The sequence below is a fragment of the Somniosus microcephalus genome, chromosome 1, assembly GCF_052327205.1.
Source record: "Somniosus microcephalus isolate GS21.2 chromosome 1, FLI_Smic_1.0, whole genome shotgun sequence".
NCBI lineage: Eukaryota > Metazoa > Chordata > Chondrichthyes > Squaliformes > Somniosidae > Somniosus > Somniosus microcephalus.
Window position 1 is genome coordinate 83,858,828 of NC_140987.1, and position 27,622 is coordinate 83,886,449.

At 42.8% G+C, this 27,622-nt stretch overlaps 1 protein-coding gene across 4 annotated transcripts in view; it reads left to right on the forward strand.

Annotated features, from left to right (window-relative positions):
- The window catches only part of dennd4c (DENN/MADD domain containing 4C), a 169,390-nt gene that overhangs the window by 47,150 nt on the left and 94,618 nt on the right, over positions 1–27,622 (forward strand). For all 4 annotated transcript variants that reach the window (XM_085983916.1, XM_085983930.1, XM_085983920.1 and 1 more), the window contains exons 2-3: positions 6,107–6,423; positions 25,650–25,902. In XM_085983916.1, the coding sequence (XP_085840042.1) occupies positions 6,119–6,423; positions 25,650–25,902 (558 nt within the window). In that variant the 5' untranslated portion in view covers positions 6,107–6,118. The remainder of the gene's footprint in view (positions 1–6,106; positions 6,424–25,649; positions 25,903–27,622) is intronic.

Consider the following 27,622-nt stretch of genomic DNA (forward strand, 5'->3'; position numbering starts at 1 on the left):
AAGCACTTGCACATCGTGTCATTCCTTTATCTATCTAGTATGCTGCCAAAGATGCCTGCAGTGATCTGGAGAAGTTGCTGTCACTTCTGGCCAAGGTAGATGAGATCTGATGTGTCTCCACTGACTTGCTTTGCACTTTGCTGATTCTTGGCTGGTTGTTTCTTTTTTGGTGCAGTGACATGGAAAATATAATGCTTGGAAATCCAATTCTCTACTGTCCAGCAGAGTCTAAATAGTTAGACAACAATTTGCATTTATGTAGCATCTTTTAATATTGTAAAATGTCCCAAGGCACTTCACAGGAGTGTTATCAAACAATATTTGACACCAAACTACTGTACATGAAATTAGCACAGGTGACCAAAGCTTGCTTAGAGGTAGGTTTTAAGGACCATCTTAAAGAAGGGGAGAGAGAGAGGGTGGGGGGGGTTTAGGAAGGAAATTTCAGAGCTTAGGACCTAGGCAGTGGAAGGCACGGCCGCCAATGGTGGAGCGATGAAAATCAGCAACGCGCAAGAGGCTAGAATTGAAGGAGCACAGGGATAGTTGAGTGTTATAGGGCTGGAGGAGGCTCAAGATCGGGAAGAGCAAGGCCGTGGAGGGATTTGAAAACTAGGATGAGAATTTTAACATCAAGGCATTGCCTGACGGGGAGCCTATATAGGTCAGTGAGCACAGGGGTGATGAGTGAACAGGATGAGTTAGGATACAGGCAGCAGAGTTTTGGATAAGCTCAAGTTTACAGAACGTGCAAGGTGGGAGGCTGCCTAGTAGAACATTGGAATAGTTGAGTCTAGAACTAACAAAAGCATGGATGAGGATTTCAAGAGCAGATGAGCTGAGGCAGGGGCAGAGACGTGTGATGTTAGAGATGGAAGTAGGCAGTCTTGGTGTTGAAGATATGGGGTGGAAGCTCAACTTGGGGTCAAATTGGACACCAAGGTTTCTGCTCATCCCATACTGGATGTCGGACAAGTAGAGTGATAAGTCAGATGTAGTGGAGGGCTCAGACCCATCAGTTATACAATGCTTTCAATGGGGATCAACGCCAATCTGGAGTAGGCTTTGTTCCCTCAAAAATCGATCAGTGACCAGGACCCATCATGGGTCTTTTCATGGAGCAATCACTTCTACCGATACTGGATCCCCTCTGGACAACTTCAGTACAACAGCAGGTGGTAGCAGATTTCCTTAGAGAAGCCTCTGTTGAATGCATTGTTGGCTAAGCAAGACCATCTGCTGACATTTGGGCAATTGTGAAGGATCCTTTGGCTCAGGAAGGGACAGTTTTTAGTTGCAGTGCTCTTAAGCTGAAGTGAGAGAAAATCCCATGAGAGAAAATCCCACGAGTGTGGTCTTTTGTGGATTAATACCAGCTGTGTGCCAATCATGCATCACCCTTGGTCAGTTCTGTTGAACTTTCTTGGCAGGATTGATAAGAGCTGACAAAGGTCAAAATTCAGTTGCTCTGTTACGTAACCATCCCTCCGGCGGGGCGGGGGGTGGTGCTGTAAGAATTTCTTCACCCAATTTGATCAACTAAATTTTGGGAGACTGTTCCTTTTTGCAAGGTTTCCTGATTGCCCTTGCGATAGAAACATAGAAGATAGGAGCAGGAGTGGGCCATTCGGCCCCTCGAGCCTGTTCTGCCATTTAATGAGATCATGGCTGATCATCCAAATTCAGTACCCTGTCCCTGTTTTCTCCCCATATCCCTTGATCCCATTAGCCTCAAGAAATATATCCAACTCCTGCTTGAATATATTTAATAAGTTGGCATCAACTGCCTTATATGGTAGAGAATTCTACAGGTTCACCACTCTCTGGGTGAAGAAATTCCTCCTCATTTCAGTCCTAAATGGCATACCCCTTATCCTTAGACTGTGACCCCTGGTTCTGGACTCCCCCGCCATCGGGAACATCCTTCCTGCATCTAGTCTGTCTAGTCCTGTTAGAATTTTATAAGTTTCAATGAGATCCCCCTCATTCTTCTAAACTCTAGCGAATATAAGCCTAATCGACCCAATCTCTCTTCATACGTCATTCCTGCCATCCCAGGTATCAGTCTGATGAATCTTCACTGCACTCCCTCCACGGCAAGAACATCCTTCCTCAGATAAGGCGACCAAAACTGCACACAATACTCAAGATGTGGTCTCACCAAGGCCCTGTACTACTGCAGCAAGACATCCTTGCTCCTGTACTTGAATCCTCTCGCTATGAAGGCCAACATACCATTTGCCTTCTTAACCGCCTGCTGCACCTGCATGCTTACCTTCAGCGACTGGTGCACGAGGACACCCAGGTCTCGTTGCACTTCCCCTTTTCCCAATCTATTGTCGTACAGATAATCTGTCTTCCTGTTTTTGTCACCGAAGTGGATAACCTCGCATTTATCCACATTATTATACTGCATCTGCCCAATCACCCAACCTGTCCAAATCATACTGGAGTTTCTCTGCCTGCTCCTCACAGCGCGCACACCCACCCAGCTTCGTGTCTTCTGCAAACTTGGAGATGTTGGCCCTGAAATTAGGATCAGGGGCTTGCCGCGCGTGCAAGCCCCCGATCTGCACTCACCCGGCGCGCTGACATCTGAAGCCCGGGCCTGCTTGCACTTATTGTCCCTGGCCCAGTTCAGATGTCAGCGTGCAGTGCTTACCTGATCCAGCGGCGTAGTTAGTGCGATGTGCCGGCTGGGATCAGGTGAGCACTGTACACCAATCGGGAGGGGAAGGTTCATTCATGAGTTTGAGAGTAATAGCTGTCAAACTCATGAAAACTACAGGGGCCCAAAACACACTTTAAAATTTAAATAAAAATTTAAAAAACATCCCAATCATTAAATTAAGTATAAATAAGTTAAAAAAAATAATTTAAACAATTTTTTTTGAAAAAAATAAATTTTTATTAAAAAGGGTCTAAAACTAAACTTACCTTATTGTAGATTCTTTAAAATAATAAACCTGTGGGAATTTTTTTTCTAAATTACACTAAAACACCACTTACCTGTAAAAATAAATACTTACGTGTGCTTTTTACAAGCGTAAAGACCGGAGGCCTTTACACATGCGCAAATCCCCCAAAACAGAGGAAATCCAAGACGCAAGCGCTGCTCCCTACAGCGCACATGCTAGCCTCTTCACCTCTTGGGTTAGAGGAGAGGAAATGCCGGTTTTCAGCGCATGCGCTGTGCATGCTGAAAACCGGCATTTCCTCCGGCCAGACGCGTGAGTACCCCTTCCGTACCCACGCGTTTGGGGAGGAATTACTGCCCCATTACATCTAGTTCCCTTGTCTAGATCATTAATAAATATTGTGAACAGCTGGGGTCCTCAGACTGATCCCTGCCCCTCGGAAAAAGACCCGTTTATTCCAACTCTGCTTCCTGTCTACCAACCAGCTCTCTATCCAAGTCAGTACCTTACCCCCAATCCCATGTGCTTTAACCTTGCACACCAATTTCTTATGCGGAACCTTATCGAAATCCTTCTGAAAGTCCATATACACCACATCCACTGGTTCTCCCTTATCTATTCTACCAGTTACATCCTCAAAAAATTCCAGTTGATTAGTAAAGCATGATTTACCTTTTGTAAATCCATGTTGACTTTGTCTGATCCTGTCACTGTTTTCCAAGTGCTCTGCTATAACCTCTTTTATAATGGACGCTAGCATTTTCCCCACTACTGATGTCAGGCTTACCGGCCTATAATTCCCCGTTTTCTCTCTACCACCTTTTTGGAATAGTGGGGTAACATTAGCTACCCTCCAATCCATGGGAACTGTTCCAGAATCTCTCGAATTTTGGAAGATGACCAGCAATGCATCTACTATTTCTAGGGCCACTTCCTTTAGTACCCTAGAATGTAGATTATCAGGCCCTGGGGATTTATCGGCCTTCAATGCCATCAATTTCCCTAACACCATTTTCGTACAAATGCTGATTTCATTCAATTCCTCCCGCTCATTAGACCCTATGTTCCCCGACATCTTTGGGAGGTTATTTGTGTCCTCCTTTGTGAAGACAGAACCAAAGATTGTAATTAATTGGTCTGCAATTTCTTTGTTCCCCATTTATAAATTCCTCTGATTCTGACAGCAAGGGACCTACGCTTGACTTCACCAATCTTTTTCTCTTCACATATCTATAGAAGCTTTTACAGTCAGTTTTTATGTTCCCATCAAGCTTACTTTCATACTCTATTTTCCCCCTCTTAATTAATCCCTTTGTCCTCCTTTGCTGAATCCGAAACTGCTCCCAATCCTCAAGTTTGCTGCTTTTTATGCTCAATTTATATGTCCTCTCCTTGGATCTTATGCTATCCCTAATTTCCTTTGTTGGCCACGGTTGAGTCACCTTTTTTTGTTTTATTTTTATGCCAAACAGGGATGAACAAATTCTGTCGTTCATCCATGCGATCTTTGAATGTTTGCCATTGCCTATCCACCGTCAACCCTTTAAGTAACGTTCCCCAATCCATCCTAGCCAACTTGCGCCTCATACCATCGTAGTTTCCTTTATTTAAATTCAGGACCCTAGTCTCTGAGTCAGCTACTTCACTCTCCATCTTAATGAAGAATTCGATCATATTATGATCACTCCTCAAGGGGCCTCACACAACAAGATTGCTAATTAATCCTTTCTCATTACATAATACCCAGTCTAAGATGGCCTGATCTCTAGTTGGTTCCTCAACATATTGGTCCAGGAAACCATCCCGTATACACTCCCGGAATTCCTCCTCCACAGTATTATTAATTTGGTTAGCCTAATATATATGTAGATTAAAGTCACCCATGATAACTGCTGTGCCCTTATTGCTCGCATCTCTAATTTCCCGTTTAATGCCAACCCCAACCTCTGCATTACTGTTTGGGGGCCTGTATACAACTCCCACTAACGTTTTCTGCCCCATGGTATTTCTCAGCTCTACCCATACAGATTCCACATCATCAGAGCTAATATTCCTTACTTTTGTGACTTGTAAAGTCTTCCACTGAGACTCTTCTATGTTTCCCTCCCCCTTCTTGCAGGCCTTGAAGGTGGCTTCAGTTCTTCTCAACATCCACTTCATCTCCTTGCTTACATAGCAAATACCTGGGCATGTTGTATGCGTGCTTCTGGTTACTGATCAATAACACTACAAATCATAGTTTCCCCCCACCCCCCCGAATGAGGTGAGATGATACTGTGTCTAAACCATATAGACCAAGAAAGCCTCGGCTCTATTGCTAGTCTCTGCTGAGTTACCTAATCTCAGCTAAATCAACAGCCTGGGTGCTACAGTTGATGCAGGGCTGCTGGTTACCACTTCTGATTGCTATCCTTGCTGGAAGTGTACCAGTGTACATGTCTAGTGTGGATTGTTCAGCTGGGCTGTCCTCCACAGTTTGATGACTTGCTGACATTTACTTAAGGTGCATACAGGAAACTTTCCATTTACCGGCACCTAAATAACCGGAAATCTCGGTTAACCGGCAAAATTCAGGAGTAGGTTCAGGTAAGTTTTACTTCATATTGTACTTGCCTTCCTCGATCTGTTGCTGTGCAAGGGTGTGGCTGCAGCTGTTGCTAAGCTACAGAGACGCTTGGAACTTGTGGCCATTGTTCTGCACTTGTTGCTAAACAACAAGGTTTGTTGCTTTATACGGAGCTGTCAGCTCTCCGTATCTTTTACTATAGTTTTCGGTTATCCGGAATTTTTGATGAACTGGCACCACGTCGGTGCCGGATTTTAAAAAAACTTTCCTGTACATTAATAATGGCCTCTTGGAGGGTGACTACTACTTGGGGACAATATTCCACTAAGATTAGATGCCTTCAGGACAGCAGAGAAAGTTTTAAAAGTAACTTTTGGTAATTAATGTGATTTCATCAGAGCTGAAAATAAATGAGGTTGTACTGAAGAGCATTAAAATTTAAAAAGAAAAAAGTGACCATGTTCATCTGAAATGCTCTGTATAGTGCATTATTGTAACTGTATTCTGTCTGAACATTATCTTTAGCATTGAAAACGTATGTATATTTATATCTTGCACAGTCCAGTCATTTACTGTGAAGAATTGCCTAGTTATTTCTTTTTTCCTCTCCCTTTCTCTTAAGGAACATCCAGCCATGATTGAAGATAAAGGCCCAAGAGTTAGTGACTACTTTGTAGTTGCGGGGTTGACTGACACATCTACACCGTTGGAGCAAGATATCACAATATTAGAGACCAAGTCAACAGGACCGAAAGCACCAATAACCGATCTTGCTGTCATAATCAGATCGGCAGGAGAAAATGTTCCTGAAGGTTATACTTGCATTGAGAGCACGCCTACAGGACTTCAGGCAAACTTGAATTTTGGGAGCTTGAAAAGTCCAGAGATGTATCTTTGCTATAAAAGAGGGCGGGAGAAACCACCTCTCATTGATATCGGGTAAGTTGTTTGATTTTTGAAAATTTTCTCTGCCTGAGGTGTGGGTTGATACAGGGGCAGCAAGACAAAATTTGAATCTAGTAGATTTAATTTAGACTACAACTATGTGTAGTGTATAGGCAGGTAAGTGGACATTATTACAGCAGTAATGGTTCTTTCTAGGCAGCTAAAATTTTAACTTCACTGTCGAAATTCTGGTGACTTGAGACCCTGGGTGAAGGAATGCAGGTTAGTGCAGTGTGTTGGTGATTGAACTACAGTGCTATGGTGCAGTGATGGCTAAGTTGATGAGCTTGATTTCCTTTTTTTTTAAGGTCTTGATCTCAACTGTGCCACTTGAAGTGTAGAGTGGAAGACCAACACTTTCAACAGGGAGATGTGAAAATGAGTTTGGGCTGTGCTCCCAAACCGCAGGCATTTGCTTTCCAATTCCACCCTACGTAAACTTGAGGTCATCCAAAACTCGGCTGCCCATGTCCTAACTCACACTAAGTCCCGTTCGCCCATCACCCCTGTGCTCATTGACCTACATTGGCACCCGGTTAAGCAGCGCCTTGATTTCAAAATTCTTATCCTTGTTTTCAAATCCCTCCATGGCCTCGCCCCTTCCTATCTCTCTAATCTCCTTCAGCCCCACAACCCCCTGAGATATCTGTGCTCCTCTAATTCTGCCCTCTTGAGCATTCCTGATTATAATTGCTCAACCTTTGGTGGCTGTGGAATTCCCTGCCTACACCTCTCTGCCTCGCTACCTCTCTTTTTTCCTTTTAAGATGCTCTTTAAAACCTACCTCTTTGACCAAGTTTTTGGTCATCTGCCCTAATTTATCCTTATGTGGATTGGTGTCAAATTTTTTGTCTTAAAATACTCCTGTGCAGCGCATTGGGACATTTTACTAAGTTAAAGGCACTATATCAATAAAGTTGTTGTTAATATTGAGGATGCCATGCACCTCGATCCGAATTGATAAGTTTGTTCAATCTGACACATTGCTGCTTTTCGGAAGCTTTAAATACTTTCAAGTATCACAGGAGCCATGATATTTCCTGGATTATTTTCCCTTCTACTTGCATTTATTCGTGTAATCTCCAGACCCACTTTCTGCCTAACTGCCTCCACCAAAAAGCAAATCATTCAATTGCTGTTAATGATGCTCAAATCAAATTTGATGAGCTGCAGTTGTATTTTTGACTCGAACCTAAAATTGCAAGTCTTGTAGACTGACTTTTGCGTCCTTGAATTTGTTTGCACAGTCTAGTCTTGGTACTGTGCAGTTTATAGTTCTCTGTAAGGTGCCACACCAGCACAGGTTTGATTCCTTGCACGATAAATTTTAAATTCACTTCACCAAATTATTTTTTCTCTGACTGCCAAACTTTGTTCAGGACTTGGGAGCTCAAACTTCTAAAGAGACTCCAGGAAATGAACCCTTTTTCATTGGAGAAAATTAGTTTGAGGGACATGAAACAAGTCCTTAAAATACTATGAAGCAGAGACCAAGTTGAGACCAGGCTATTTAATATGGACTCAGTGCTAAACTGGAGGACACAAGTCCAAATTAGCCTCATACGTGAGTAGAGCTGATGATTCTCTTTCTGGTTGCAGGCCTCCCGTGGGCCATGGGGAGCCAATCAAAGAAGGGAATCTCCCTTCATACACTTGACAGGAAGACCTCATAGATAAGCCTGTATGATGTACTATTTCCCAAATCCTTGGAAAACAGAATATACATTCCCCAAATCCTTGGGAAACAGAATATCCCTGTAAACAGTTTGCAATTGTTTGCCTCAACTACTTCCTGACTTATCTTTTGTTAGCAGCTTTACCAACTATCTGTGTCTAATGGATACCTACTACCCTAAAACTAAACCACTCATGGGTGACATCAGTACTAACACTTATTCCCTTCATAAGCACTTTACATCTCAGAAAACAAGCAATGTATTCCTTTTATGACACTCCAAAGACGTCCTCTTTATATCTTGGAAAGCCTGTTGCTTTAAGATACAAAGAAGTTTGACTGTTAATCCTTAACTCGCCAAGATGTCCAACATGCATCTCTCCAGGATGTCCAACGCATACATGCAAAAGACTCAATAAAACACTTAATGGCCCCAAATTTTATGGATCGCACTTCGACAGAAATTAGAAGAGATTTATTCCGGGTTCTGCGCCGATCTAGCCGACAGGAATTTTCTGTACAGCTAGTTTGCCAACTGTCAAGAAAAAGTTGTAAAACAAATGTAAATGCAGTGCCACCTGTTGATAGCCATTTGTGTCCCATTTGGGACTGGCGCAACACAATTCTTGCGTTGTAGCTACACCGAAACTTAACAGGAATTTCCTGTTAAATGTGTTTAACTTGTTCCAAAAAAAAATTCAGGTGTGGGGGAACAGTATTGAAGCTTTTACATATAATTGTGGATGGACATAATCAAATACTTGTTAATGGCTATTAGACTTTTTAAACAGATCCTGTGAGGCAGTGATTGAGGAAATGCCATCTTTCAAAAACAACCAGACAGGGTTGGATAGATGTGCTGCGACTTGTATTTGATTACTTTTAGAGGTAAAGGAAATGTTGTTTAAGATTTTACCTTGAGAATGAATAAATAGGGTTGAATTTATAATGGGGTAGATTGTATCTGATTTTTGGGCTTCATGGGCAAAATGGCTTTCTTTTTATTAGGGAACAGGAGTAGCTGATTCCACCATTCAGCTAGATGAGGGCTGATCTTTACGTAAACTCCATTTACATGCTTTTATCCATATCCCTTAATACTAACAAAAATCTATCGATCTCTGTCTTGAAAATTTCAATTGCCTATCATCCCCAATCTTTTGAGGGAGCAAGTTCCAGATTTACAAAACCATTCTTTGAAAAAGTGTTTCCTAATTACACTCCTGAATGGCCTAGCTCTAATGTTGTTATGCCCTCATTGTTCTGGACTCCCTACCAGAAGAAATAGTTTATCTGTACCTACCCTATTGAATCGCTTAATCATTTTAAATACCCCAACTTAGATCTCCCCTCAACCTTCTAAACTTGAGGGAATAAAAGCCAAGTTTATGCAACTTGTAATCATAATTTAACCCTTTAAGCCCTTACGTCATTCTGGTGAATCTGCACTGTACCTCTTCCTAGGCCAATATATATTTCCTGAAGTTCGATATCCAAAACTGAATGCAGTACTCTGATGGGGTCTGACCAAGGCTCTGTACAATTAAGGCATCACATCCTCACTTTTGAATTCCAGCCCCCTTAAGATAAAGGCCAACATTCCATTAGTCTTTTGGATTTCTTTTTGTACCTGTGCATTCGCTTTTAATGATTTATGCACATGGAGACCTAAATCTCCTTGCTACTCCACCACTGCCTCATCTCTCCATTCAAAATTTTTTTCGATTTGTTTTTCTCAGATCCAAAGTGGATAACTTCACACTTCCCCACATTGAACTCCAACTGCCATAGTATTACTCACTCACTTAGTCTATGTCCCTTTGCAACTTCCTCCTCCCATCCACGTAACTTACTGTGCCTCCTAATGATGCCATCTGCGAACTCTGAAATACAATTCTCTATTCCTTCATCAAAGTCATTGATATATATGTTGAAAAGCTGAGGCCCCAGTACAGATTCCTAGTGAACATCAGTTGTCACATACCACCAATCAGAGAATGAACCCTTTTATCTCTACTGTCTCCTACCTCCCAACCCATATCGCAAAGCTACCTCCAATTCCGTGCACATTCATTTTTGCTAATCTTGTGTGTGGAACCATCTGATCCTGGAGATTTGTTTATTTTAAGTCCCATTGCCATTTCTTAACACATTAAATCCAATGAGTTACTCAGTGACATTTTTAGCTGCATTTGTACAGCTTGTATTTTTTGAGTTCTGTACTTCATGTTATGCTGAATTCTTCAATTGTTTCAAAATGTCACTTGGGCAAGCCTGATAGAATGGCAGAGCACAGTAGCTGTATTCCATGAAAACTTTCTGTAAAACGTGGACATTTTGGGCGTAGTCAAGATTCTAGATTTTGTGTTTATGTTGGCTTCAGTGCTCCAAAAAAAATTACATCTGGAAAAATGAGTCGTTGAGTATATTCAAGGCTGAGATTGATAGATTTTGGGGATCGGGTGGGAAAGTGAAGTTGAGGTCAAAGATCCGCCATGATCGTATTGAATGGCGGAGCAGGCTCAAGGATCACATGGCCTACTCCTGTTGCTAATTATGTTATTAAGTATAGTTCAACTCTCCTTTTAAAGACTTTAGGAACTTTGCTTTACAGACTACTGGCACATAGAGGTATGCTACCTTTTTTTATAAAGCCTTTGGATTCAGGAAAAACTCCCCTTATCTCAAACTAAGTTCTTACTGCAATTCAAATGCTTATGGTTTTTAAAAAAAAAAACATGTCCCTTACAGCTGATTTGAGTGCCATTAGCAATTTTCCCCAGGCATCTTATTGGCTTGCACATCCTTGACAACATTGTCGAGAAGAAAGCTGCCTAAAAGACTGTATTCTCGCCCCTGATTGCATCCCTATCCCTGCCTGCACACTCAACCTGAGCCCAGTGTCTAACTTTAGCATCCTGTTTAACCCTGAGCTGAGCTTGTAACATGTGTTCTTGCCACAGCCAAACCTACCTTCTGAAAATTGCCTCCCTCAGTGTCTCGATGACCCTTGCTGCCATTGAAACTCAGCTGTGTCTTTGTCATCTCCCCACTTGACTTCTCCAGTGCTCTCATTACCTTCTACGCTTTCCCATCGCATACTCCAAATTGTCCAATTCTGTCGCTCACATTCTATCCACTAAGTCCTGCTCATCAATCACCCATGGCCTTGTCCTCCACTGACTTGCCATCCCCCAACACATCTGTTACAAAATATTTTTCATTGTGAACAGATCCCTCCTTGGCTTTGTGCACTCTACTGTGCAACTTTCTTCAACCCCACACCTCAGTTTGCAGCCTTCACTATTGCTACCCTGGTTCACTTTGTTCCTAAATAGTGACTAAAAGTCGACATCCCAAGGACCGGATGCCCTACATCCTAGAGTTTTGAAAGAGGTGGCCATTGGAGTAGTGGATGCATTGGTTGTCATCATCCCAAATTCTATAGATTCTGGAACGGTTCCTGCAGATTGGAGGAGAGCAAATGTAACCCCGCTATTTAAGAAAGGAGGGAGAGAGAAAACGGGGAACTACAGACCTGTTAGCCCCACATCAGTAGTTGGGAAAATGCTGGAATCTTATAAAGGATGCAATAACTGGGCACTTAGAAACTAATAAGATTGGGCAGAGTCAACATGGATTTATGAAAGAGAAATCCTGTTTGACAAACCTATTGGAGTTCTTTGAGGATTTAACTAGTGGCGTAGACAAAGGGGAACAGGTAAATGTGGTGTATCTGGATTTTCAGAAGGCCTTCGATAAGGTCCCACACAAGAGGTTGGTGAACAAAATTAGGGCACATGGAATTGGGGGTAATATACTAGCATGGATTGAGAATTGGTTAACAGACAGAAAACAGAGTAGGGATAAACGCATCCTTTTCAGGATGGCAGGCTGTGACTAGTGGGATAGCGCAAGGATCGGTACTTGGGCCCCAGCTATTCACAATCCATGTTAATGATTTGGATGAGGGGACTAAATGTAGCATTTCCAAATTTGCTGCTGATACAAAGCTTGGTGGCAGTGTCAGTTGCGAAGAGGATGTGAAGAGGCTTCAAGGGGATCTTGACCGGCTCAGTGAGTGGGCGAGAACATGGCAGATGGATTATAATGTGGATAAATGTGAAGTTATCCACTTTGTTAGGAAAAAACCAAAGGCAGAGTAGTTCCTAAACAGTGAAAGATTGGGGAATGCAGATGTTCAGAGGGACCTGGGTGTCCTTGTACATGAGTCACTGAAAGTGAATGTGCAGGTGCAGCAAACCATTAGGAATGGTATGCTGCCCTTCATTACAAGAGGATTTGAGTACAGGAGTAAAGAAGTCTTACTCCAATTATACAGGGCATTGGTGAGACCACACCTGGAGTACTGTGTACAATTTTGGTCTCCTTACCATAGAGGGAGTGTAACGAAGGTTCACAAGATTGATTCCTGGGATGGCGGGACTGTCGTATGACAAGAGATTGAGTAAACTAGGCCTGTATCCTCTTGAATTCAGAAGAATGAGAGGGGATCTCATTGAAGCATACAAAATTAGTACAGGGCTTGATAGGATGGATGCTGGGAGAATGTTTTCCTTAGCTGGGGAGCCTAGAACCAGGGGCCACAGCCTCAGGATAAAGGGTAGGCCATTCAGGACTGAGATGGGGAGAAGAAATGTCTTCACACAGAGGGTGGTGAATCTTTGGAATTCTCTACCCCAGAGGGCTGTGGAGGCTCAGTCATTGGTTATATTCAAAACAGAAGTTGATAGATTTATGACTAGTAAGGGCATCAAAGGATATGGCGATGGATGAATGGAATTGAGGCAAAAAATCAGCCATGATCTCATTGAATGGCGGAGCAGGCTTGAAGGGCTGAATGGCCTACTCCTATTTCTTGCGTTCCCGTCTCCGTTTCCTGGTACATATTACATAGCCAAAGTCTTGGCTGAAAAGGATAACACATGGAAGCAGAGTTCTATTTTTGCCTTAAATGGAAAATTTTCTTTGTCCATCCAAAGCTATATATCAGTGTGTCTTTAATTGAATGAGACAGTCCAGAGTGTCTTTCTTTTGGTGTTTGAGGCAGCCAAATTCACTGTTCAGAGAATGTCCACAGTTCAGACAAGAGCTGAGCTGGCTACAGGAGAGCAGACAAGTTGTTTGATATCCAAGTTAGCCAGTATACTTGCAATTGGTTCAAAGGAGGATAGTTGAATTATTGATTCTTTGAAAGACAATGAGTATTTGTACTCCAATCTCCAGCCACAGTTAAACATAGAGAATGGCTTTTCTGATGATCAACTGTCAAAAACTAATGAACCCACCAAACGGCTGGAGAAGTAGATTTCAATCTCAAGTGTCAGAAATGGTTAATGGGGCCTAGTGGGCTCCCCGGTGCAAAATACTGTGGTGAAAGACCTGGCGTGCTATCCAATTCATGTCCTACAGGTTGCAAGTTTCTGTGCATAGGAGATGCAAGGCTGCAATAGACATAGAAACATAGAAGATAGGAGCAGGAGTAGGCCATTCTATGCGATCATGGCTGATGATCCAAATTTAGTACCCTGTCCCTGCTTTCTCCCCATACCCCTTGATCCCTTTAGCCTTAAGAAATATATCCAACTCCTTCTTGAATATATTTCATGAATTGGCCTCTACTGCCTTCTGTGGTAGAGAATTCCACAGGTTCACCACTCTCTGGGTGAAGAAATTCCTCCTCATTTCTGTCCTAAATGGCTTACCCCTTATCCTTAGACTGTGACCCCTGGTTCTGGATTCCCCAACCATCAGGAACATTCTCCCTGCATCTAGTCTGTCCAGTCCTGCCAGAATTTTATAAGTTTCAATGAGATCCGCTCTCATTCTTCTAAACTCCAGCGAGTATAAGCCCAATCGACCCAATCTCTCCTCATGCGTCATTCCTGCCATCCCAGGTATTAGCCTCGTGAATCTTCGCTGAACTCCTTCCGTGGCAAGAATATCCTTCCTCAGATAAGGCAGCCAAAACTGCACACAATACTCCAGATGTGGTCTCGCCAAGGCCCTGTACAACTGCAGCAAGACATCCTTGCTCCTGTACTCAAACCCTCTCGCTATGAAGGCCAACATACCATTTGCCTTCTTAACTGCCTGCTGCACCTGCATGCTTACTTTCAGCGACTGGTGCACAAGGACACCCAGGTCTCATTGCACTTCCCCTTCTCCCAATCTATTGCCATTCAGATAATCTGCCTTCCTGTTTTTGACACCAAAGTGGATAACCTCACATTTATCCACGTTATATTGCATCTGCCATGCTTCTGCCCAATCACCCAACCTGTCCAAATCATCCTGTAGTTTCTCGGCATCCTCCTCATAGCACACACGCCCACCCAGCTTTGTGTCGTCTGCAAATTTGGAGATATTACATGTCTTGTCTAGATCATTAATATATATTGTGAATAGCTGGGGTCCAAGGACCAATCCTGGCGGTACCCCACTAGTCACTGCCTGCCACTCGGAAAAAGAGCCGTTTATTCCAACTCTTTGCTTTCTGTCTGCCAACCAGTTCTCTATCCAAGTCAGTGCCTTGGCCCCAATCCCATGTGCCTTAACTTTACACGCTAATCTCTTATGTGGGACCTTATCGAAAGCCTTCTGAAAGTCCAAATACACCACATCCACTGGTTCTCCCTTATCTATTTTACCAGTTACATCCTCAAAAAATTCCAGTAGATTAGTCAAGCACGATTTACCTTTTGTAAATCCATGTTGACTTTGTCCGATCTTGTCACTGTTTTCCAAGTGCTCTGCTATTGCATCTTTTATAATGGACTCTAGCATTTTCCCCACTACCGATGTCGGGCTTACCGGTCTGTAATTCCCCGTTTTCTCTCTACCACCTTTTTTGAATAGTGGGGTAACATTAGCTACCCTCCAATCCATGGGTACTGCTCCAGATTCCATTGAATGTTGGAAGATGATCAGCAATGCATCTACTATTTCTCGGGCCACTTCCTTAAGTACCCTAGGATGTAGATTATCAGGCCCTGGGGCTTTACCGGCCTTCAATCCCATCAATTTCCCTAACACCATTTCCCTACAAATACTGATTTCATTCAGTTTCTCCCTTTCATCAGACCCTATGTTCCCTGACATTTCTGGGAGGTTATTTGTGTCTTCCTTTGTGAAGACAGAACCAAAATATATATTTAATTGGTCTGCCATTTCTTTGTTCCCCATTATAAATTCCCCTGATTCTGACTGCAAGGGACCTATGCTTGATTTCACCAATCTTTTTCTCTTCACATATCGATAAAAGCTTGTACAGTCAGTTTTTATGTTCCTCGCAAGCTTACTCTCATATTCTATTTTCCCTTTCTTAATTAATCCCTTTGAACTGCTTTGTTGAATCCTAAACTGCTCCCAATCCTCTGGATTACTGCTTTTTCTGGCCAATTTATATGTCCTCTCCTTGGATCTTATGCTATCCCTAATTTCCCTCGTTAGCCACGGTTCAGTCACCTTTTTTGTTTTATTTTTATGCCAAACTGGGATGAACAAATTCTGTAGTTCATCCATGCGGTCTTTGAATGTTTGCCATTGCCTATCCACCGTTAACCCTTTGAGTGACATTCCCCAATCAATACTACCCAGTTCACTCCTCAGACCATCGTAGTTTCCTTTATTTAAATTGAGGACTCTAGTCTCTGAGTCAACTACTTAATTCTCCATCTTAATGAAGAATTCGATCATATTATGATCGCTCCGACCCAAGGGGCCTCATACAACAAGATTGCTAATTAATCCTTTCTCGTTACATAATACCCAGTCTAAGATGGCCTGATCTCTGGTTGGTTCCTCGACATATTGGTCCAGGAAACCATCCCGTAAACACTCCAGGAATTCCTCCTCCACAGTATTGTTACTAATTTGGTTAGCCCAATCTATATGTAGATTAAAGTCACCCATGATGACTGCTGTGCCCTTTTTGCACGCTTCTCTAATTTCCCTTTTAATGCCATCCCCGACCTCTGCATTACTGTTTGGAGGTCTAGATACCACTCCCACTAACGTTTTCTGCCCCTTGGTATTTCTCCGTTCTACCCATACAAATTCCACATCAGAGCTAATATCCTTCCTTACAATTGTGTTAATCCCCTCTTTAGCCAGTAATGCTACCCCACCTCCCTTTTTGCCTATCTTTCCTGAATATTGAATACCCCTGGATGTTGAGTTCCCAGCCTTCGCCACCCTGGAAATTGCCACTTTTTTCTTTTAATGTGTGTGTGCTCCAAAATCTGAGTATAAAGAAACAGCTGCAAGAGAATTAAAGGCAGTAATCCAATTTTCTTAATTTTTTTGGGGGGGTGTGTGAATGAAAAAAACCTGAACTTGGAACTTGACAAGAATCTACCTTGTTAGGCTGGCCTTCCAAATTTTGTCCATGTTTCTTCCCTCCTCTCTCGAAGGCACTAAAACCTGCTGGTGTCCAATGTTGTTTGCTGAAATACTGCCAACACCCAAGAGGCCATTCTTTGTGTGACCGTGGACAGTGAATTTTGGCTAGCTATTTGACTCTGGGCATTATAGAAGAGTGCAATCCTGTCTTATCTGAAGCCTGTACACATGCACTTCTAGTGGGTCACTGTATGATCAGGATCAATAATTCTGAAGCTTTTTATTCTCTTCCCTAGTCACAGGTATTGGGACCAATTGCAGTGCCCCAGTTGCTATTTTTGCTGCAATCAGCCAATTCAGCACAGATCCAGGAATCAAACGTTTTACCCTCTGGCCTGTGTGGCTTAGTGCAGCATTGACAAGTGCCTTTACAAACTCGTCTGTGGGGAATTTGTTATGCTAGTTATTCAGTGTGGTTCAATCCATTGGGCCTGATGCAGGATATGAATTTCTTCTTGTGGAGATCTGGCTGGGGTGGGGGGTGTGGGCGAGGGTGAAAATTTTGCATTCACACATAGGAAGTTGTGGATGCATTGCTGAGAAAAATGTTGATTTAGTTCGTGTGCAACTACAGCTATAAAATATAGTTACCTGGTGTAGAGATGTACGGTTTTAGTTTGGATGAATTTGGTGTATTGAGCATTGGCAGGAAACTAAACATAACTGATTTATGTAAGTTTTTTTATATCTTTAAAATGAATTAAAATTTAGAAATGGCTTCCTTTCAGACTTCAGTGGTATTCTTCTGGCTTGGTGATTACATAATATACATAATTTCTTGTCTGGTATCTTTTGAAGGCTTCATGTCAAAGTGTGGCCTCTGAATCATTGCATCTGAGGTCTTAATTTTGGATGTCAATAGTCTGTAGGGTTAAAAACAGTGGTTGGTTGAAGTGAGGACTATTTGTTAAATTACTAGTAAATGTCCAATTGACAAAACATGAATGAAGTCACAGCAGTTTGCTTCAGTCACGAAGTACCAGTGAGGGATGGTTACGCAGCAATCCAATTGCCCAATTTTTTTCCTTGGTTACCAATTCTAACCTGGGAAATAACAAACATCCAATAAACAGACTCAATATTTAGAACTTTGATTTGCCATCTTTTTCATCGACATTGATTTGTACCAATTTAAGTAACGCTTACAAGAAATTCGCATAAAACTAAACAATTCAGGCTAACGTGCTTGTTCCTAAAGTTGCTTGGACAGTGTAATGTATATCAAACTTTTTCTCGCAGAGGACTACTACCATCTTGGGAGCCTAGGGCTCAATCTAGAGTGTTTGATTAGAGCTTCACTTAATTGGCTGCAGGGCTCCAGAGTGTAATCTGAGGTTCCCTTCTGCGTTTATAAAAAAAAAAAAAAAAAAAAACACCACCACACGTTTAACAGCAAGATTGTCCTTTCATAGTGTACAGAGAGACTTGCTGTTTGTAAGCTCCCCTGTCTAGAAATGGAAAAATACTCATGACTGATGGCACTGAAGTTCAGAGACCATTATTAGTGCTATGAAGCAGACAAGATTTTTGTTCTTGTTATATTTGACCCTGAAATGAGCTTCCAACCACACATACGCGGCATAACAAAGACCACCTACTTCCACCTCCGTAACATCGCACGTCTCCGCCCTTGCCTCAGCTCATCTGCTGCTGCAACCCTGATTCCTGCCTTTGTTACCTGTTGACTATTCCAATGCACTCCTGGCTGACCCCCCACATTCCACCCTACGTAAACTTGGTCATGCAAAACTCGGCTGCCCGTGTCCTAATTCGCACCAAGTCCCGTTTGCCCATCACCCATGCTCACTGACCTACATTGACTCCCGGTTAAGCAGCGCCTCGATTTCAAAATTCTCATCCTTGTTTTCAAATCTCTCCATGGCTTTGCCCCATCCTATCTCTGTAATCTCCTTCAGCCCCACAACCCCTTGAGATATCTGCACTCCTCTAATTCTGCCCTCTTGAGCATCCCTGATTATAATCGCTCAACCTTTGGTGGCCGTGCCTTCTGTTGCCTAGGCCCGAAGCTCTGGAATTCCCTGCCTAAACCTCTCCACCTTGCTACCTCTCCTTCCTCTTTTAGTCATAGAGTCAGAGTTTTACAGCGCAGAAAGAGGCCCTTCGGCCCATCGTGTCTGCGCCGTCCATCAATCCCTGTCCAGTCTAATCCCATTTTCCAGCATTTGGTCCATAGCCTTGTATGCAATGGCATTTCAAGTGCTCATCCAAATGCTTCTTGAATGTTGAGGGTTCCTGCCTCTACCACCCTTTCAGGCAGTGAGTTCCAGCTTCCAACCACCCTCTGGGTGAAAAAGTTCCTCCTCAAATCCCCTCTAAATCTCCTGCCCCTTACCCTGAATCTGTGCCCCCTTGTTATTGACCCCCCTACTAAAGGGGAAAAGTTCCTCTTTATCTACCCTATCTATGCCCCTCATCATTTTGTACACCTCAATCAGGTCCTCCCTCAGCCTTCTTTGCTCCAAGGAAAACAACCCCAGCCTGTTTAGTCTTTCTTCATAGCTGAGGCGCTCCATCCCAGGTAACATCCTGGTGAATCTTCTCTGCACCCTCTCCAAAGCAATCACATCCTTCCTATAGTGAGGCGACCAGAACTGTACACAGTACTCCAGCTGTGGCCTCACCAGCGTTTTGTACAGCTCCATCATAACCTCCCTGCTCTTGCCTTCATTAGCCGAGGCATAGAATATAAGTATCCCATATGCCTTTTTAACCACCTTATCTACCTGTTCCGCTGCCTTCAGGGATCTATGTACACCAAGGTCCCTCTGACCCTCTGTACTTCCTAGGGTCCTAACACTCATTGTGTATTCCCTTGCCTTATTTGTCCGTCCAAAATGCATCACCTCGCACTTTTCAGGGTTAAATTCCATTTGCCACTTTTCCGCCCATCTGACCAACCCGTTTATATCGTCCTGTAGCCTGAGGCTTTCCTCGCAATTTACCACCCCACCTATTTTCGTGTCATCTGCGAACTTACTGATCATACCTTTTACATTCTCATCCAAATCATTTATGTAGATCACAAACAGCAAGGGACCCAGCACCGATCCCTGAGGTACCCCACTGGACACAGGCTTCCAGTCACAAAAGCAACCTTCGACCATCACCCTCTGCCTCCTGCCACTCAGCCAGTTTAGGATCCAACGCGCCAAGGCACCCTGGATCCCATGGGCTCTTACCTTCTTGACCAGTCTCCTATGCGGGACTTCGTCAAAAGCTTTACTGAAGTCCATGTAAACCACATCCACAGCATTTCCCTCATCCACACACCTAGTCACCCCCTCTCAAAATTCAATCAGATTGGTCAGACGTGATTTACCCCTGACAAAGCCATGCTGACTATCCCTGATTAACCCTTGCCTCTCCAAGTGGAGACTAATTTTGTCCCTCAGAATTTTTTCCAATAATTTCCCTACCACAGATGTTAGGCTCACTGGCCTGTAATTCCCTGGTTTATCCCTGCTACCCTTCTTGAATAATGGTACTACGTTAGCTGTTCTCCAGTCTTCTGGTACATCCCCTGTGGCCAGAGAGGTTCTGAAAATTTGTGTCAGAGCCCCTGCAATCTCCTCCTTTGCCTCGCACAACAGCCTGGGATACATCTTGTCCGGGCCTGGGGATTTATCCACTTTTTGGCCTGCTAAAACCGCTAGTACCTCCTCCCTCTCGATGCTAATATGTTCAAGTATGTCACAGTCCCCTTGCCCGATTTCTATGTCTACATCGTCTTTCTCCATAGTGAACACAGATGCAAAAAATTCATTTAAAACCCCACCTACTTCATCTGGCTCTACACACAGATTGCCACTTTGGTCCCTAATGGGCCCTACCCTTTCCCTGGTTATCCTCTTGCCCTTAATATACTTATAAAACATCTTAGGATTTTCCTTTATTTTGCTCGCCAGTGTTATTTCATGGCCCCTCCTCGCCCTCCTAATTTCTTTTTTAAGTATGCCCCTGCACTTTTTATACTCCTCTAGGGCTTCTTCCGTCTTTAGTCTTTTGTAACTGCCAAAAGCCCCCCTTTTATTTCTAATGCATTTTTGTATATCCCTTGTCATCCAAGGTTCCCTTTGCTTGTTGGTCCCACCCTTGACCTTTACAGGAACATGTTGGTGCTGTACTCTCTCTATTTCCCTTCTGAAAGTCTCCCACTGTTTTGATGTGGATTTTCCTATAAGTAACTGCTCCCAGTCCACTTTGGCCAGATCCTGCCTTATCATATTAAAATCGGCCTTCCCCCAATTTAGAACCCTTATTTCCGGGCCGTCTTTGTCTTTTTCCATGACCACCTTAAATCTCACCGAATTATGGTCACTGTCTCCAAAATGCTCTCCTACTGACACTTCCACCACTTGCCCGGCTACATTCCCCAGAATTAGGTCCAGTACCGCCCCCTCTCTTGTAGGACTTTCTACATGTTGGCTCAAAAAGCTCTCCTGGATGCACTTTAAGAATTCTGCACCCTCTAAGCCTTTCACACTCTGACTATCCCAATTTATATTGGGGAAGTTGAAATCCCCCACTATTATTACCCTATTATTTTCGCACTTCTGAGATTTGCCTACATATCTGTTTCTCTATCTCCCCCTGACTGTTTGGGGGCCTATAGTACACTCCCAGCAAAGTGCTTGCCCCCTTTTTGTTTTTAAGTTCTACCCATATGGCCTCATTAGAGGAACCCGCTAATATATCGTCCCTCCTTACAGCAGTAATTGACTCCTTAATTAATATTGCAACACCCCCTCCCCTTTTACACCCCCCTCTGTCTCGCCTGAAGATTCTATGCCCCGGAATATTGAGCTGCCAGTCCTGACCCTCCCTCAACCATGTCTCCGTGATAGCAACAATATCGTACTCCCATGTGTTCAACAACAACTTCAGTTCATCCACCTTATTTGCAAGACTCCTTGCATTAAAATAAATGCCTTCCAGCCCTGCCATATTCCCTTTTGCCTTCACATATTTGCTCTGCCTTCCCAGCTGACTTGTTTTTTCCTCTGTATTTGGCTGTAAATCACCCCCTACTATAGCTCCACTCTGTACCCCATCCCCCTGCCAAGTTAGTTTAAACCCCCCCCCCCCCCCCCCCCAGCAGTGCTAGCAAACCTCCCCGCAAGGATATTGGTTCCCCTCCTCTGGTTCAGGTGTAAACCGTCTGACTTGTACAAGTCCCACCTTTCCCAGAAGCAGACCCAGTGATCCAGGAAACGAAAGCCCTCCCCCCTGCACCATCCCTTTAGCCACGCATTCATCTGTTCTATCTTCCTATTCCTATACCCACTAGCACGTGGCACCGGGAGTAATCCAGAGATTACAACCTTTGAGGTCCTGCTCTTTAATCCTTCACCTAGCTCCCTAAATTCTTGCTGCAGGACCTCATCCCTCTTTTTACCTATGTCGTTGGTACCAATGGATGTTTTACTATGTTAAAGGCGCTATATAAATATATAAGTTGTATCAAAACTGTATAAAATAAACTTTATCTGGGGTAATTTAGACAGTAAAATGATCAAATAAACTACATACAAGAGGGTTTTTTTTTTAAAGCAGCTTTGTGTTTCACTTTGAGACTGCTTCTTGCCATTCCCTTGGCCCCACACCTTTCCAGAATAACAGTCATTTTTTTTTTAACTCCCAGTATGCAGGCCTAAGCACCTGTGGCCTGTGTGCAAGCTCTCCCTGCAGTCTTGTAAACTTGAAGAGAAATGGAACATAGTGCTACTTCACTCCCATCCCCTATACCACTTCATTGGACAAGAATTATGTGTCCATATGATCCTGAATGACCCCCCCCCCCGCCCCCAAATGCTTCTTCCAAGAGCAGGCTGTTTCACCCCATGTCACATGTACTGAATAATTGATAGTATGTGTGTGAAGGGAACAAATTTTATTCATTTAGTGAGTAAGGAAAAATGACATTTTTCACTGTCTTTGAGCACATCAATGCCAAGGAACCTTTTTTTTTATTCATGGAATATGGGCGTTTATTGCCCATCCCTAATTTCCCTTGAGAAGGTGGTGGTGAGCCGCTGGCTTTAACCGCTGCAGTCGGTGAGGTGAAGGTAATCCCCTGGTGCTGTTAAATAGGGAGTTCCAGGATTTTGACCAGGCGACGTTGAAGGAACGAGGATATATTTGCAAGTTGGGATGGTGTGTGACTTGGAGGGGTGGTGCTCCCATGCATCTGTTGTCCTTGTCCTTCTTGGTGGTTGAGGGTTTGGGAGATGCTATCAAAGAAACCTTGGTGAGTTGCTGCAATACATCTTGTAGATAGTATACACTGCAGACACGATACACCTTGATGTATTCATGCACTCTTCCTACATGTGGTGACTTCATACATGGGGGAGTTAGTATTCCAAGCTTATGGCTCATCTTAAATTTAATATTGTGCTTTCTGTGACTTGCTTTTTGCATTAAAGATACTTTGGTGGATTTGCCTAAGGTTTTCAAGGACCAAAGTTCAACATAATGTCAAGTGCATCAGGCAGGATTGTTGAATAAATATTTCCGTATGTTTGTAGGGTACAAATTTTACCAAAGATTTCAAAGCAGGTTTGCATTTGGTTATCATGCTGCAGTAAATGTTTTTTTTGTCTGAAGTTTCAATTTTCTTTCCAGTTTCTCCCCACTTGTGAAGACGTTATCTCCTTGGGGTATAGTTCTGTGAGAGCCAGTCACACTGCAGTAAAGTAAGATCCTTGTGCTCATTTTGCACTTTTCATATCCCTCCGGACTGCCCAAAGTGCTTCACAGCCGATGAATTACTCCTGACATGTTGATACACTTACTTTATTGGCCCACTTGTCAGCCAATTTGTGTGCAGCAAGCTCCCATAAATGGCAATAAGATTGATCAGTTAGTCTGCTGTTGGTGTTAGTTGATGCATGAATATTGGTGAGAATACTGAGAATTCAATACCCTACTTTGAATAGGTGTCCATTTGAACAGGCAGAAGAAACCTTGAGTTAGTGTCTTATCTGACAATGCAGCACTCCTTCACTGCTGCACTGATGTGTCAACCTAGAGGTGTATGCTCCAGTTCTGGTTTGACTCCAGAGCCTTCTGATTTCAGGCAAGTGTGCTAGCCGTGAGCCAAGCTGATGGTTGGATCAGTAGGAGCACACTTGCCTCTGAAGTGGCTGAGAGTCAGCAGGATATTCACCTGTAGAGGTTTCAGAGCTGAACCTTGTCTTGTCTGCCCCAGAAAACAGCACATGGGCAGTTCTCGATGGTCATCAGGTACACAAACTGAATTGGACTTCCCAATTCTGAACATGGGTGCTAAGAGCAATTGTAATGCTCTGACTGCTGCCCAGCTGAGCTCGGCTTACTGTTCCTTAGCCACTGACTCAGTCCCTCTTCCTGGCCAGAGTCCGAGGCTAAACCAGTTTATTGCAACCTTGGTGTCCTATTTGACTACTTGGTTCCATCTCTGCAGCATTATCTGCCTCTGCCCTTGCCTCAGCTGCTCTGCTGCTGAAACCCTCATCCATGCCTTTTGTAACCTCCTAGACTTGAATATTCCAATACTCTCCTGGACAGCTTCCCATCTTGCACCTTCATAAACTTGAACTCATCCAAAACTCTGCTGCCTTTACCCTAATTCGCACCAAGTCCTGTTCCTCCATCACCTCTGCTCGCTGACCTACATCGGCTCCTGGTCGAGCAACACCTTGATTTTTAAAATTCTCATCCTTGTTTTCAAACCCCTCCATGGCCTCTCCCCATCCTATCTCTGTAACCTCCTCTTGCCTTACAACCCTCAGCTTTGCACTCCTCCAATTCTGGCCTCGCGCATACCCAGTTTTCATCGATCGACCATTGGCAGTTGTGCCTTCATCTTCCTAGGCCACAAGCTCTGGAATTCCCTCCCTCAGCCCCTCTTTATTAAGGCGCTCCTTAAAACCTACTTCACTTCTCCTAATCTCCTTATGTGGCTCTGTCACACTTGGTTTGATAACACCTGTGAAGTACCTTGAGATGTTTTACCATGTTAAAAGGTGCTATATAAATAAACGTTGAACAGATTGGGAGCTGAACTTGTGGCCTTGCTGTCAGTATGGCTCATTTTTCTCACTGGGTAAACTCAGCCATCAAAGGAGCTGTTCCTCCTGCTTTATTTGCCAGTGCATTGGATAATGTTGTTTGACCATGGAGCATGTTGGTTATCAAGTATTTAACTGTTACTGCTTCACACTAGTATTTGAAATTTTAATTCAACTGTACCCTTCAGGAAGCTGGTAGTTTCGTTAACGATTTATTCCTGTGAGCTGCAGTAGAGCTGATCATGCCTTATATCCATATGCTCTTCTGCAGTGACTTGCATTAGTGATAAAAAGACGAGCACCAAAAGCATTGTGTTGCTGTGATTTTCTGAAGATTCTGCTTAACTCTAGTCTGCCTAGTGTTGTAATGTTTGGAAATGTTTAGGGCGTTCTTGTTTTTTTTAAACTTAGCTTGATATTTTGAACGTTTAATCCTTTCCACTTTTTAAATGGTAACGAATAGTAAAAAAACAACCATGTTGCCAATATTATTCTTGATGCACATCCACAAATGGTTATTGAGATTACTTTTTGGTAGCACTTGCATATCCATAAGGTTCTTTGAACTCCCTCAATGAAATTAAGGCACACTTGAATATTGAAAAATACTCCATGCAAGTTGAAGTCCATCTGATATCAACTATTTCTGTGCATTGAGTGTTTTTGGAGGACACTGGTTACTGAACCTCATTACACTTGATTTTAATATGGAATTGAATCTAATTAATTTTGAGTTAAAATTTTGCATTTGCACACTCAATGCTCAAATATTAAAGCGCATTTATCATTCTGTATCAACTAGGATCTTTTACAAAAGTGATGAGCAACGATCTTTAATGCCGATCCGTCCCTTCAATTAGTTGGATTCAGGTGCGATTGAGGTTAACTTGGAGCATGTTGACCATGTTTGCTGGCTAGACTGAAAGTGGAGAATCGCAATGTGTGCTTTTAACACTGTTCCAGATGCTCTATACTTGTTTCACTTTTTTAATTCACAAACACAATGGTAGAATAATTATAAGCAGAAATATTTTTCTTTCTCATCTTAGGGTTTTGTACGAGGGGAAGGAACGTCTAATTCCAGGCTGTGAAATCTTGCAAGCAACTCCTTTTGGCCGTTGTGCCAATGTTAACAACAGTTCAGCCACCTCTCAGAGAATCTTCATTACCCATCGGAGGGCTCCGTTGAACAGACCTCAGAATTCTTTGGCTGTGACAGACATCTGTGTTATTGTTACCAGTAAAGGAGAAACTCCACCCCACACTTTCTGCAAAGTAGATAAGAACTTAAACTGTGGCATGGTAAGGATAATCTTTGCAGTTTTCTGCATTATGGTATCTGAAACAGTAATGAAAAAGATGCAGTACTTATTTCATGGCAATGTGTTTTGCAGATTAACTATCTGACGATCTTCCAAACAGAACTTCAATGATTTGGTTACTGTTTTGTACTGTACCTTTGCTTTTGTTGGAGAACCTTGTATTTAAATACAATTTTCTTTTTACAGTGGAAGGAAGTGTAATGTCTCCGTCAGACTTTAAGCTGCATAGGAGGTTGTAGGTATAAACTAGAATTCCACTAGTTTCTGACATGTAATGTCTTTTTAAAAATAAACTCAGTACTTGTATTTTTAGCTTAAAGCATTCAGGCTGTAATCTGCAAGTGTAATGCAAGTGTAGTTTTCCTGAAGTCTAAAACAAACCTGATTTAAAAACCACATTGTGTATTTAGTTCTGTCACAGGAATACTCTAATACAGGAAACTCTTTCTTATCCGGGACCGGCGTGGTGCCGGTTGATCAAAGTCCGGATTACGGAGAGGTATACTTACCAAGATACGAGAGCCCCGTACACGGCCACAGGTGCAGGAGCCCGATTACACTGCACTTGTGCAGGAGTCCCGGTTACACAGCCACAGATCCAGGAGTCCCTGTTGCACGGCCACTAGTATATAGTAAAACTTACCTGAACCTAATCCTGAATTTTGTCGGTTAAGAGAGTTTCCTGTAATGGGCTTTTACACAATATTTGAAGATGTCACTGCCAGTAAATATCTTCCACATTTTGTAAGGGTGTGTCAAAGTTCGAGCAAGACTCAGACACACAGTAACTGGCAAACCATACTTTTTTTTACTTGTTACAAGGGAAGAGCAGTACAATCAAAGGTCGATACTACAACTTCAACGAACGCTTACAAGAGGCTCATATTTATACATTGGAGTAAACAAGTTCCAGATAATATGTGGATAGTACATCATTGGTTTAGCAACACACATTTCTCAAAAAACAACTTGCATTAAACAAAGCCTATTCTTTCAATTCCGCTTCTTATCTCTACCAGTCGGACCATCTGAATCACAAGTTCCTGTCTTGTCTTACTGCAGCGTATGCCTTTGAGGTGCCGAATCGCGATTGGATGCCGTACAATAGCTAGTTAACCATATCCTGCAATGATTCAATCTTCCATCTAGCAGTCAAGCCCTCGTGACCTTTATTGTTCTTTAATACTAAACCACAGGTCAAAGAGCAGGTGTCCCTCTTCCTTCTTATTGAGTTTGCATTTATTATTGCTATGCTTGCATTTTGCGAAGCTGAAGTTCCTCTTTGCTCCCTTTCCGAAATGCAATTCATTCCTTATGCAAAGCCATTTTGTTAGCCAGTTCGTTGGCCATTTTATTTACACTTCCACAGGTGACATCACATTCTAATTAATGGAACTATTTTACTTTTGAACATTCTCTTCATTCTAAACCCACATCGCAGTATAATAGCTTAGTTAGCATTTGCAAATGAGCAAGCACACAGTAGGTTCAACTTGCTTTATAAAACAAAGCATTCTGTTAAATCCATTGGGCTCTCCTGTGATTAATCTTGTGCAGCAAAGGCCACTCCCATAAATAAGCTCTTGCTCTCGACAAACAAGATTGTAACCATACATGCACACGAAGTCAAACAAAGTCTTATTGCTGTATTTCACATAATGGATATGACTAAACTTATTCTTCCAATCAGACGACGATTT